The 13,596-nt window shown below is 38.8% G+C and overlaps 2 protein-coding genes across 2 annotated transcripts in view; one reads left to right on the top strand and one right to left on the bottom strand.

The window, feature by feature from the left end:
- BOLL (boule RNA binding protein) overlaps positions 1–8,114 on the top strand; it is a 61,709-nt gene extending 53,595 nt beyond the window's left edge. The window contains exons 12-13 of the transcript XR_015255413.1: positions 4,723–4,806; positions 7,775–8,114. The gene's annotated coding sequence lies outside the window, so the exon portion shown is untranslated. The remainder of the gene's footprint in view (positions 1–4,722; positions 4,807–7,774) is intronic.
- A 110-nt stretch (positions 8,115–8,224) lies between these two features.
- MARS2 (methionyl-tRNA synthetase 2, mitochondrial) lies at positions 8,225–10,924 on the bottom strand. Its single transcript, XM_025912609.2, has one exon. It carries the CDS (start codon positions 10,852–10,854, stop codon positions 9,073–9,075), a length of 1,782 nt encoding a protein of 593 aa, XP_025768394.1. The 5' UTR covers positions 10,855–10,924; the 3' UTR covers positions 8,225–9,072.
- Positions 10,925–13,596: the final 2,672 nt, after the last annotated feature.

The following is a 13,596-nucleotide window of genomic DNA, read 5'->3' as shown; positions in this document are numbered from 1 at the left end:
AAAAAAATTCTGTTTTGCTTAGGTTGTGATATTTGGCTCTTATTTTATAGAGAATGTAAGATAGCAATAATAGCATAAACAGATTTAATACCATATAAGAGATAAATTTTAGCTCTTAACTATCAAGGTCCTTTTTCCTGCAAGTCAGGATATAAAAATGGACAAAGGTATGGAAACTAAACCCTCTTCCTTAGCCTCATATAATTCTGAAATGACCAATGATAACAAAGAAAGGAAATGCTAATTAACATAAAGTATTGCCGAAAACGTGGATTTTTTTTCCTTTACGTGTTTTGGAGAAAACACCTAAAGGATAAAAATTTTAAAGTACACATCAACAATTTGAGATGATTTTAATATTCTCAATGTGTTTCTAGCTAATCCCATTTAGGATTTTTTTTAACCTGATACCAAAGCAAAGAAATCTATACAATATCCACTTACAGAACATATTTTTCACAACACATAAAAGAAACCTTCTAAAATCCCTATTAGTAGCTGACCTACAATACAAATTATTTTTAAAAGATACTAATACAAGTAAATTCCTCCTGCACTATTCAAATGCTGACTCTACGTTAACCTTAGGATTATTTTATTCAGGCTATATCCAACTGTTTGTGAGAATAGCTTTCAGTTAAAAGAACACATATAATATCCTAATGTCTATGCCAAAGGAAAAATGAAAATGAATTAAGCAACAATCCTATGTTTACCAGTTAGATTTTTATGCCCGTGCCCTAACTATGTGTCTATCTTTAGAGAATGACTTGTTTAAAACTCTTGAGCTCAAACCTAACCTACCTTCACATGTTGAATATTTAAAACATCTACCTCTACAGACTTACCAATGATGGGTTTTGATAACTTGGTTGACTTTGGCTAGTCCCCTTCTCACTACTCTAGATGTTAAACAGTAAGTGTCACTATTTTTCCTTTGCTTTTCTAAGATCAGGTTGATTTACTAATTTTTTTACACTTGGCTACACACAGTTATATATTTATATTGGTTTTTGTGCCCCTGAATGGATAGCTGTACTTTTAGATGGTCTCCATAAATTATGGAAAAAGGAAGAAGTCCTATATATTCTCCTTAGGCTAGAAAACTAATTTTATGGTATCAGCTACATCCAAAATGTTTTATTTAAAATTTGTTTCAAATTAATTACCTTATTTTTATGTAATAAAGGCTGATTTTTATGTGGGCAACATTAAAATTAAAAAAAAATCTTTCTAGTTTGAGGATTATTAATTGAGGATTATTAATTGTCAGATTACTTTTTAATTCTAGGTCAGACAGTGTCATAATGAACGTTAAAATTTTTCCTTTATATTCAGCAAAAAATACTCCTTCCATATTTTAAAATGGTGTAAAAATCCAACCATCAATGTTCACACAATGAACCATACATAGTTTCAGTAATTCATTTTAGTACTTACGGTTTTCTTCTATAATACCAAAATAAGCTTTTTACACATCGTTACTTATTTAATTACATTCCAGTAATGAATTATTAAATGAAACTGAACTCAGGAATAAAAGGTTTGCTTTTTAAAAATGTAGGGAGTTCTCATAAAGTAAGTTTTACAGAAACTTAAATATAAAAGTTAATGCAATAAATTCATTTTACCAGGATTGAAGATTCTTTGCCTTATGAAAGCCTTTATAAATTGCTTTAGTAAGTGATTTTTAAGGATAATCTGAAAAATGCTATATAGGATATTTTTTATAATGTACCAGTCTGATTATGTTAATAAGTCATAAGCTACCATGCAAAAAATACTGAAGTACCCATCATGCCTTGCTATCTTGGGACTTTGTAACTTGAATTTAAACATAGTTTGAAGAAATTATTTAAAACATAGAACAGAGATGTAGGTGTTCATGGCTTCCAAGTTAGCAAGGCCCTTAATACTTTTTTATACGTTTTTAAAAATACAATTTAGATGATAGCTTAAAGACCTATATAAACATGGGTTTCATCACACTTCAAGGTGTAGCCCATGTCCAACATAATAGCTACATTTCATTAAAAATGTAAAATATGACATTTTGTGCAGTTCATAACAAAATCTCTAATTAGGGGAAGTTAGAACATGTCTTAACTGTCATGTATGAGATAATTTACCAGGAATTATTCAATATGTAGCATTTTAGTTAGAGTGGGATTTGCTTTGGTAATAACTGTGGAGTCAGTTAACCTGATTTCTGCAGGCTTGTTAGGAAAGATGTCATAAGAATACAGTAATAAATGTTCAGTAAATTTATAGAACTTAAATTGTTAGTAAATAGATGAGTCTTTTCATAAGTTCATTTATATTAAAACTGTATGTATGAAATGAAAAAGTTTTAGTGTTTGTGAGCTTGAATAAAATTCTCTGGCTTTGTTACTATAATAGTCAAGTCAAATAAAACTTTTGAATATTGATATGTTTTCATGTTTAGAGATAAATGTATTATCTAAAGTATTTGTAAAATGTTATTTCAAAATACTTAGATTCATAAATTTATGACAGCATACTTTCATTTAGAGGAGAACTACTGGATTCAAGAATTTGGAACACTGTTCTGAAAATGAGAAACAAAATAATCTTAAGGAAAAAAAAATACAGACTATAGAGTTATTAAAATTTTTAACAAATTTATACCAGCACACATAAGCAGGCTTAGGATATAAAGGGAACTATTGAAAGCAAGAGAGAAATATTTCATGATAAAGGTAAGTAGTTTTTCTAAGTTTCTATTTTGGCACTCATCTATTTCATAATCTAGTTATCAAGAATAATCCCCCACCTTGAAACACTCATTGCTGTATTTCAATTAAGGGGTCTTTTTTAGACTTTTCATCTTCAAATCTTTGGTTCTGATTATACTACTTCCTCTTCCTCACAATACACTGCCCTCAGTATATACTCAGTGATTGATTGTGGTGTTGGTGCTGAGGCTCTGGCATCAAGATAAATCTGAGTCTAGGCTCTTCTGTTTTACAAACTATAACCTTGGCCAAGTTACTTAATCTCTCTCTGCCTCAACTTCTCATCAGCTAAACAGAGAAACAAAAATACCTCAGAGTTGATGAGAAAAGTAAATGAGAGAACATAATTAAGGAACACAGAACTATTGGTTCTCTCCTTTCACCTTTGCTTATTACCGAACTAACAATGAAAAATTTTGGCAAAATTATAGCCATGGGATTCTCCCCTTTTAATAATCCAAAGAGAGGACTTCCTGAACAGGTATATTTGCTGACATATCTATTCAAAAAGCAAGTCATCATTTTCACAGAGGCATATATGGAAAAAGTCAAGGTTTTAGAGTCACAAAACCTTACCTGCTATAAAATTTTTATTTTTCTACACTTAGCAATGATACATGTGGTAGTGAGCATTAAAGACTGAAGTGCTGATGTGTAGTGTAAGTTTTTACTTTCTCATTGCCTAGTTTCTTTGAACTCATGAATGGCAATTTCGTTTTTTTGCAGACTTGAACATTTCTTGTTAATTTTATCCTTTTATATTTTGAGAATGTTGTTAGATCATACAATTTCCTAATTGTTATAACTTGCTGCTGCATTATTCCTTTTATATTAAGCCTCACTTTATATTCAGTAATGGTTTCCCCTCTCAGTATAGACTGCCTACTATTAATAATACAATACCAGCTTTCTTTTGGTTTATTTATATGCCCAGTATTTCTTCATGTCTCATTTTCTCTTGTAAGTATATGCCTTTTAACTACACATAGCTAACTTTTTATTAAGAATGAACGTTGCTGGGGCACCTGGGTGGCTCAGTCAGTTGGGTATCCGACTTCAGCCCAGGTCATGATCTCACAGTTTGTGGGTTCGAGCCCCACATCAGGCTCTGTGCTGACAGCTCAGAGCCTGGAGCCTGCTTTGAATTCTGTGTCTCCCTCTCTGCCCCTTCCCTACTCACGCTCTGTCTCTCAAAAATAAATAAACATTGAAAAGAAAATTTTTTTAAAGAATGAACATGGCTGTCTTTTGACAGAAGGTTTATCCTTTGATGTTCATTACAATTCTGAGATATTTGTAATTATAATCGTTTCTACTGTCTTATTATGGGTTTTCATTTACCATATTTTTCATTTTTCTTTGCCCCTTTTTCTCCTTCCTGTCTTCTTTTGGATTGAATTTTAACATTTCTTTTCATGTGGTTTGAAAGAAATACATTGTATTTGTATTATTGTACTGATTTAACCTAAAATGTGTAGCATGCTTATTAACTTTATATTTTTAATATTTATAGCTTTTTAACCAGCAGACTCTTCTAGACTAGTTCAAGGAAAGCCAAATTACTGAAACTATCTTAATGTTTTCCAATATAAAAGTTACTACATTTTTAAAAATATTTTGAGAAAAAATGTGCAGTCGGTCATATTTTTATTGAATGTATTAAGAAAACAGAAATTCTAATCTATAAATCAGTCATAAACTACTTTTTGAAAGTACATCTTCATGTTAAATCGCACAAACCAGTGACTATCAACTAATGAGGGGTACATGCACAAGGCATGAATGACGTTAGGAATGGTAGTATAGAGAGGATAGAACCATTTTTCCCATACCATACACTAAGAAAGGTGGTATCATCCATTCCCAGTGAGTCTTCCAGGCCTCTGCAGATGTTTCATCCAAAATATTCTTCATGACTTGAAGGCAGGGCTCATCTCTCCTTGGAGCTATAATTTTCTTCTTGCAGATGGCACACTTGGTTTCCTGAAACATCCTGACATCTCATACCTTCCAGTTCTTAAGTGAGGAGCTGTGGACTTTAAAATCTATGGTGAGTAGTCTGTGCCATAAACCAAATGATATTTAGTTAACAGCCAAGGATGGAACTTCCGTACTTAGCCTTACCTTACTTTGAAGATCCAAGTATGGCTAAAACTCCCAATAGCTATTCATGAAAAGATGCAGTAGAAAGTATATTATTTCTAGTTGTCAATGCCATAGGAAGATCCTCCTGGTGTGTAGCTCTTCCCAATTCCCTTCCCTTGTCATGAAAATATAAGTAGAAACTGATTAATATGATATAATCTTAAGCAGGGTATTTTAAATATGGTCAACTATTCCCTGTTAGATGGTTCCCATAATTCAGAGGATCTATAATACTAGGTAACCCAGGACTACCAAAAAACTAAGAGAAAGCAGCAATTTCCCCTTTAAACTGGTTAGTCCCTTCCCCTCAGCTCAAAGTAGTTCTTGGTGATAGAGGAAAGTAGCTTAGGCTGAGCTTCTCTTATCCTCAGTCTCAAAAAAGAATAAGACATTCTCTAAGAAGGTTAAAATCCCCATTAATTAATCTAAATTAGCTTGGTTGTTACTGTTTGGCCCTTCCAGCAATATTAACCCCCAAATTTGGTGTGCTCCTATTGATAAAAGATGACCAATGTTATCTAAAGCTCCTTCCTGTAAGAGGAAGGGTCAGGACCATCTGAGTTGTGCTGAAATGACATATTTCACACTGGTTTCATTCCGCAAGGGACTCAAAGCCTTTCTTCTAAGACTGATCCCCCTAACCTGTGCTCTTGGTTACCCAAATCTATGCTGGAGCTCCCTCCAAGCTCTCAGAACTCGTAAACCTTTGCTGCAAAAATAGACTTATGGCTGTCAATACATCCACAACCTTTTAGATCCACTGATGTTATTCACTCAGGCAAAAGATGAGGGCAAGGACCCACCAACGTTTACAGCAACCTTGATCTCACCCACCAGAACAGTTGTTCTATATTTGGTAGAACTATGGATAGTGGGGAATTGCCTCCAGGAGACTATTTTAGATCATCATATAGCAGCTTTATGAACCAAGTCTCAGTCAAGAGGCATGGCCTCCCCCATAACTCCGGGTTACACTAATGTAGGCCAACAATGCAACTACATACTTACCAGGGGTGGGGCAGTCAGAGATCTAAGAAACCAGCCCTACATAATGCCCAAGGAGTAATCTGCTAAATGCTTCATACTGCCACTTGCTACTCAAGCTACATCATGATCATAAGGCATCCTAGATGGAGGCCCACCCAACCTAACCAACTACTGGCTTTACTTCAGTTTTGGAACTTCCCATATCTAAAGAGCTATTTCCTGGAGTGCCTGGCTGGCTTAGTCAAAGCATGCAACTCTTGATCTTGGGCTTTTAAGTTCAAACCCCACATTGGTTGTAGAACTTACTTAAAAATTAAAAATAAAGAGCTATGCCCCAACCACAGGTCCAACTGTGCAAAAAAAGACCTGTGTCCATGTTCCAGCCTAGGCCTTCATGAGTACTTTGGCATCAACTTAATATTCAACTTATCCGGCTCTTCTCAGCCCCTATAGGGGTCATATAGGTCGTTAAGAAAAATAATGAGGCCTACTTCCAGAATAACTTTGAGATATCAATGAAATCAGAGATGGTATCTATTTGTTCTTCCTGCCTATTCTTGATCTCCATATATAGCCACAGGTCTTATGACTTCTGAGGTGCCTAAGCTCTAAGTTCACTTGTAGAATGGCTCTCCAATATACAGTGATGCACCTAACATGTACATTGACCACAACTTCTTGCATGACTTCATTGATAGGACTGTAGCCTGCTGAGTTGACAGCTACGTTATTACTTTAACATGATACGTTGTGAACACCTGGTCTATCCCCTTCTGCAACTATGCCCCCAAGAACCCCAAAATGAATATTTAGGAGCCTCAAGGTAGTAGTTTTGGAGAAACCTCTGTTCTGTCAAAGGGTGTATAAGATGCCCTCTCTTCAGTTTTAAGTTTCACCTTTCCTCCACTTGCCATTCCTAAACTGTTGGATCAAATTGAACACATCAACTAAGTACCCAAAGGATACTTGTTTTACATACCTTGCCCCTGACAGAGAATCCAACTGGTTCATCTTCCATATTACCACAGAGTAACTTAGATCCCCACTTCTTCAGAGTATCCTGTATTAATTATGTATCTGTACTAATTATGCCCTCTCCTCTTTCGATTCTCTATTTTCTTGTGCCCTTTGGTACCATAAATATTCTGGTAGCCAGTTAAGTGCCTCTATAAATGACAAGCTGCACAAAAGGAACTCCATTAACACCCAGCAAGTCAAGATCCAGTGTACTGACCAGCACTAGGCCATAGGAAAGATCATTCAAGTGGAAGTGAATGTCCTTTCATAATAGGAACAGAAAGATTGCTATCAAGGCACTTCAACAGCAGAGGTTATCATACCACTGGTTTTCCAAGTCTGTTTTTGTTCATTCATATAAACACATCTCATTTCTTTTACCACTCTGCTCTATCCAGCCCTAGGAGAGATTATACCCCTCCTACACCCCAGTAATCTGCCCTACCAATCCCAGAAGATAGCTAGACTATGTCATGTGGAAAGCCCAGGATTCCATTATGAAAAGGAGGGTCTGAAGGAACATTTGTAGAAATGGTCCTTCCACCTTTAGAATGCCTTCAAGCATTCTTTTCTAAGCAATGTTTCCAAGCAACCAGAAATCTCTCACCATATTGATTAATAAACAGAAACTGGAGCTGAATAGTAGCACCTAGAATAAATCTGGGGGAACTACCAGCACAATAGTTGACTTCATAGTGAGCTCTCTCTGCTTGCTACCATGCTGAGAATGAGTATTTCAAGGCAAGTTCTCATTTTAAACTTTGGCCTAGCTATCCAATCACCTATGAAGTATTACGCTGGCTTACTGTGTTGTAGTCATTGAATAAATTGATACCTTAACATCTTCTCTGTGATATTCTCTTATGGAGCCTTGGAGAGATCCCTAAATCCAGTTTGAGATTCTTGGAGCATTGATCATTTCCTCCCTTCACCATCACCTTCAACAAATTCAACAGAACAGATCTGAATAAGGTACTCACAGACTTTTAAACTTTAATAACTTAAGACAGCAAAAGAAATAATCAGTAAAAAGTACTTGAAAGTATATGTATTAACATTTATAACTATTCCACAATGTCTATGTTGTATTATAGATTCTGATTTGCCAAAAGAGATCACATAAGGTAAATTATGTATGTGGTAACAAAATTATGATTCAGAAATAAAAAGAAAATATAACCATTTTGAGCTGTTTACAAATTTTTTAAATCATACCTGTAAACCTGTTATTAAAGTTTAAAATTTTTAACATAACCAACTCGAGAGCTTTATAATTTATCACAGATAGTCCAAACGCATTTGATACATTTACTTATTACCTTACTAAATGTTTAATAGAGTAAATGTCCTTTTTTAGTTTGAAAAAACAGGATTCTGATCTTTTTTTATTGCTTTATGTAAAACAGCAGTGGTTACAGTCTTCCCTTATTTTAAGAAAAGCAATAAAATTTTTCTTTAAATTCTTCCAAATTAGCAGAAAACAAATTTATCCTAAATATTCTGAACTGTCAATGTTAGGTAATCAAAATACGTGAAACTGTAGAGCCATCTACTGGTTGAAGTGTAATGTTACAAAGCACAACTATTCAGACTATTAACAGAGTAGGTAGGGAGTCATAGTTGTAAGAAATGAAAATATAAACGTGGGCAAAAACCATCTTGTCTAGGACACTGGTTTTTAAAGGCTTAATAAAGAAACCTGTTTATTTTTAATAGGAAACCCAACATATATAACAAAGTAGGACTACTACGTAAAAGCTGAGGTAGGGGGCCTCCAACCCCCAATCTTCACTAATTTGCCCAGCAGAGGCCAGGCCAATGGAAAACAAGCCATAAGAGGTAGTCTGGGCAAATAACATTAACTGTGGTTTGGAAGGAGGCACAATGAGAAGGAACAGTATCAGCAAAGTTGTCTCTCACCCATCTTTGACCCTGGAGACATCTTAGAGACACTGGTGTACAAAGGATAGTGGTTAATGGGCACAGAGAACTGAAGACTAGGAGGGGAGGCACCTGAAAGGCTACAAACCTCTTATCACAGTGACACTGTTTATGTGCTCATATGATGCAACACTTTAGAAAACATTAGCATAATTTTCCTAAAAACGCAAAATAAGAAAATAACACATTTGCTTTTTTACCACAAGCCAATTTAAAAACTAAGTTTCTAGGTCCTATGGGCTTTTACCAGCCAGGCCCTAGACTGGTCTAGTCTTGGAAACAAGAGCCCAGTTTCAGGTCCCAGCCTCCTCCCTTCAAAAGGACATGGATGTCCATAGAATCGAGGCAAGAAACAGAGCTCTCCAAGGCCCCTCTCTGTGGCAGACACCCCCAACCTGGATAGCAGCTTATCAGCTAGGCTTGGGGTGACAGGCTGGAGCAAAGTTCCAAAGACTCGCAAACATTCCAAGGCTACATGAAGCACAGTACCCAGCCAGGGGGCATCCACTGGGCTCTCCCAGTTCAACTTCCACGGTGCATGCCTTTGGACAAAGCCATTAGTTTGCCGGACACAGCTGGACACTGCCTCCAGAGCTTTATAGATCTGAAAGTTATCATAGTGGTCGGCTACCTGCTTGGGCAGAGTGGCCACTGCATTCACCAAAGCATAGTCCTCTGCCTGTGCACGAACTGATGGCCCCACCAACCCTGGCTCACTGGGAAAGCAGGTAGTGCAGAAAACCGGATAGGTCCCAGAAGGATTTATTCTATTGGCAGTACACCGGTTCAAGAGGCCTCCCAAAGCATCTGCCAGCTCGGAATCTAGCAACTTAACCACCTTTTCATCATAGTAATCACAGTCCCAGTTGGGGACGCCCTGCCGAAGAAGAAAGTATCGGAAGCCATCCACAGTATAGCGATCAAGGCAAGTCCTGGGATCCACCACGTTGCCCAAGCTTTTGGACATCTTTTGGCCACAGACCGTCCAGTGTGAGTGGACATAGATGCGGTGTGGTGGGCTCATGCCGGCCCCTAAGAGGAGGGCAGGCCAATAGATAGCGTGGAATTTAAGAATGTCCTTGCCTATGATATGAGAGGTGGTTGGCCACCATGATTTGAACTCAGCATTTGGGTAGCCAATTACAGTAAGGTAGTTGACCAAGGCATCCAGCCATACGTAGATGGTCTGCGAGTCGTCCCCGGGCACAGGAATGCCCCAATGCAAGTGGCTGCTCCTTCGAGAGACTGACAGGTCTGGCAGCTCCTCCTCTAGCCACTGAAGAACGGCGTGATGAAATGGCTCAGGGGTGATTGCCTGAGGGTCGCCCCGCAGCCACTGCTGAAGAGGCTCTCGGAACTGAGAAAGCCTGAAAATGTAGTTTTCTTCCTTGGTCCAGACTACGGGATGCCCACTCTCTAAAGACACAGGACACGAATTCCCCGAGGAACTCGGCTGCCTGGTGACCTTGGCCTCAGGCAGGAAGCACTCTTCGGAGGCGCAATACCAACCTTCATAGAGACCCTTATAGAGCAGACCCCGGGCCTTCAGCAATCCCCAGAAATGCTGCACAGCGATCCGGTGCCGGACTTCGGTGGTGCGGATGAAGTCGGTAGAGGAGATGCCAGCCTCCCGAAAAAGCTGCTGGAACTGGGCAGAGACTCGGTCGCACAGCTCGGTCGGGGCCAGGCCCGCAGCGGCTGCTGCTTGCTGAATCTTCAGGCCATGCTCGTCGGTACCAGTGGAGAATCGCGTGGCGGCGGCGCTGGGAACTCGGAGGCGACGGTGGCGGCACAAGGCGTCTGCCAGTAGCGCCGAGTACAGGTGCCCGATGTGCGGCGCCGCGTTCACGTAGAAAATGGGTGTCGTGAAGAAAGCGCGCGCGTCGCGAGCATCGTCGCGGGCACGGAGAGGGGCCGAACTGTAGTGGCGGGGGGTAGAGTACTCCAGGAGCGAGACTCCTCTCGTCCCTGGCCGTCTTAGCAGCCGCAGGGCAGAAATCTGCACCATGATGCCGGCCTAGCCGCGGCAGCGTAGGGGGCGTTCTGGAAGCACGTGTGAGGAGCGCATGCGCAGCCGATGTGCACCGCCGCTTCCGGCCGGCCGGAAAGCCAATGAGGTGGGGTCTGCAACGCCGGCCCTCTCCCGCCCCGCCCGCGCCTCCTCTTTGCGCCCGCGTAGGACGTTGGGGCTGTGAAAGTGGAAGCGCGTGAGAAAGCTTAAAGGAGCTGGGTTTAGGAGAGGTTCTGAAAGCAGATAAATCTTTCTCTGACGTCCTATGCGCCTTGCTTTGGGTTGTAATTTTATATTTGTGGATCTCTTTTCCTCTCTAGGCTGACTTGCTTGTGAGGCAAGAATTTTATGTTCAGGCATTTCTCAAACCCAGTCAGTGGCCGGCACGTTGCTGGACACAACAGTATGCGCTTTACATATGCCCTGCTCAATGCAGAGATCTGAAATATCTAAATTTTATCTCAGAACCTAGCAGCTAGACACTATAAATCTGGAAGAGGGAGGTAGAAAGTAAGAAAAATAATTACCTAGAGCACTTGAGGGAAGAGTAAGAACATGCAAAATAAGGGAAATGTTTTCTCTAAACACAATCTTAAATCAACCAAGGATGTAGATATCTTATGTGCCAAAGATTATTGAGATCCAGAGAAGTGAAATGCAGGCTGTTGTCACTGATAAGGAAGAGTCAACCTTCAACTTTATTTCTCAAAGTAGTTAGCAACACTTCTAAAGCAGTGTTTTGCCAAGTTTGTGTTTACTGGTAGAACTCTACCTCTTTTTGGGTGAATGCTTCTGGAGCCCAGAACTGGATTAATATTAATCCTTGCTTCATGAAACACTCTCATCTTTGCTTTGGTCTATGACTATCTTTTTTTTTTTTCCATTTAATTTAAATACTACATTCATTTCATAACAAAATGCAGTGCAACACCAGTGAACCCACAACCCAACCTAAGAACTAGGTGTGGTTATCTATGTGTGGTCCCAGAAGAACAGCATTAGCAGCACCTGGGACTTTGTTAGAAACACACGTTTTAGGCCCCACACCCAAACAAACCCTTCCACCGATTCTGGGGGTGGAAACCAGCAGCCTAGGTTTTAATGAGCTCTCCAGGTGATTCTGATGAAGATTCAAGTTTGAGAACCACTGAACTGGAAGATTACCAATGATTTAGATCTATGTGCTCCTTTTCTCTCTGTTTTCCTCCCAGAGGTAATCGTTGTCCTAAGTTCTGTACTTTTCCATTATTGTCATCACAAGTTAATTTTAATTGTATTTAAACAGTCTAAAAAAGGATATCATACGGGGCACCTGGGTGGCGCAGTCGGTTAAGCGTCCGACTTCAGCCAGGTCACGATCTCGCGGTCCGGGAGTTGGAGCCCCGCGTCAGGCTCTGGGCTGATGGCTCAGAGCCTGGAGCCTGTTCCCGATTCTGTGTCTCCCTCTCTCTCTGCCCCTCCCCCGTTCATGCTCTGTCTCTCTCTGTCCAAAAAATAAATAAACGTTGAAAAAAAAATTAAAAAAAAAAAAAAGGATATCATACTACATGTGGTCTTCTTCCACTGGCCATTTTCACTCAACATTTTGTTACTAAGGTTCATCCATGTTTCTTTCTATAACTCTAGTTACTTCATTTTGATTGGTGAATAATTTATGAATGGGAGCGTTTGGTGAGTTGGATCTTATTTATGTGGTGATATGGAAAGTGGATCAATCAAATTCTCTATAGATGTTACAATAGGAACAACAGATAATTCTTTGAGTACTTAGTTGATATGCTCTACTTGATATAGCAGTTTACGAAGGGAAAGTGAAGAATAGGTAAAACCTAAAACTGGAGGGTATATACAGCACCCTCCAGAACTAGGAGGTAAATTCAGACTAAATGTCTGAGAAATCAAGTTTTCAAGTAGTTCTCCACCCCACACCCGTTTTCCATGGCATTAATTCTTTAGCATATGCAATATGTAATTTTTCTCCTGTTTTAATCAGGAAAAAAAACTCTCAACCCACTACTCCTCCATTACTTTCCTTCCCTTTATAGCAGACTCCTTAAAAGAAATGCCTATTGATGCACATCTGAGTGGTTCAAGTTGTTTGCTCTTAAGAATAGTACTACTGTTAACTTTCTTGTATAAATCTTCTGGCACTTACATGCTAAACTTTCTCTAGGTATGTATCTAAGAGTAATATTGCTGGATCATACAGTATGTGAAAGTTCAATTTCACAAGATAATGTCAAGTTGTTTTCCAACATGGTTAAGCAAATTACACCCCCATCAGCAACATACAATTAAAGAGGTCTCTCCAATACTTGATATTAGCTACTTCTTAATTTTTTGCCAGTTAAATAAGTATAAAACATTATCTCACTAATGTTCATAGAAACATTATCCCCAATAGCCAAAAGATAGAAACACCCCAAATGCCTATCATCTGATGAATGGGTAAACAAATGTGGCATATCCATACAATGGAATATTATTCAGCCATAAAAAAGAATGAAGTACTGATAACATGCTATCACATAAGTAAACCTTTAAAACATTATGGTAAATGAAATAATCCAGACACCAAAGACCACATGTTGTAGGTTCCACTTACATGAAATATCCAGAATAGATAAATGCATAAAGATAGAAAGGAGATGAGTGGTTGCCAGGAGCTGGGGGAAAATCGCAGTGGAGAGTGAATGCTTAAAGGATATGGGTTTCCCTCATGGAGTGATGAGAGAAATC

The sequence above is a fragment of the Puma concolor genome, chromosome C1, assembly GCF_028749965.1.
Source record: "Puma concolor isolate L17-30 chromosome C1, mPumCon1.1.hap2, whole genome shotgun sequence".
In the NCBI taxonomy this organism is placed as follows: Eukaryota; Metazoa; Chordata; class Mammalia; order Carnivora; family Felidae; genus Puma; species Puma concolor.
This window is presented reverse-complemented; position numbering and strand designations above follow the sequence as displayed.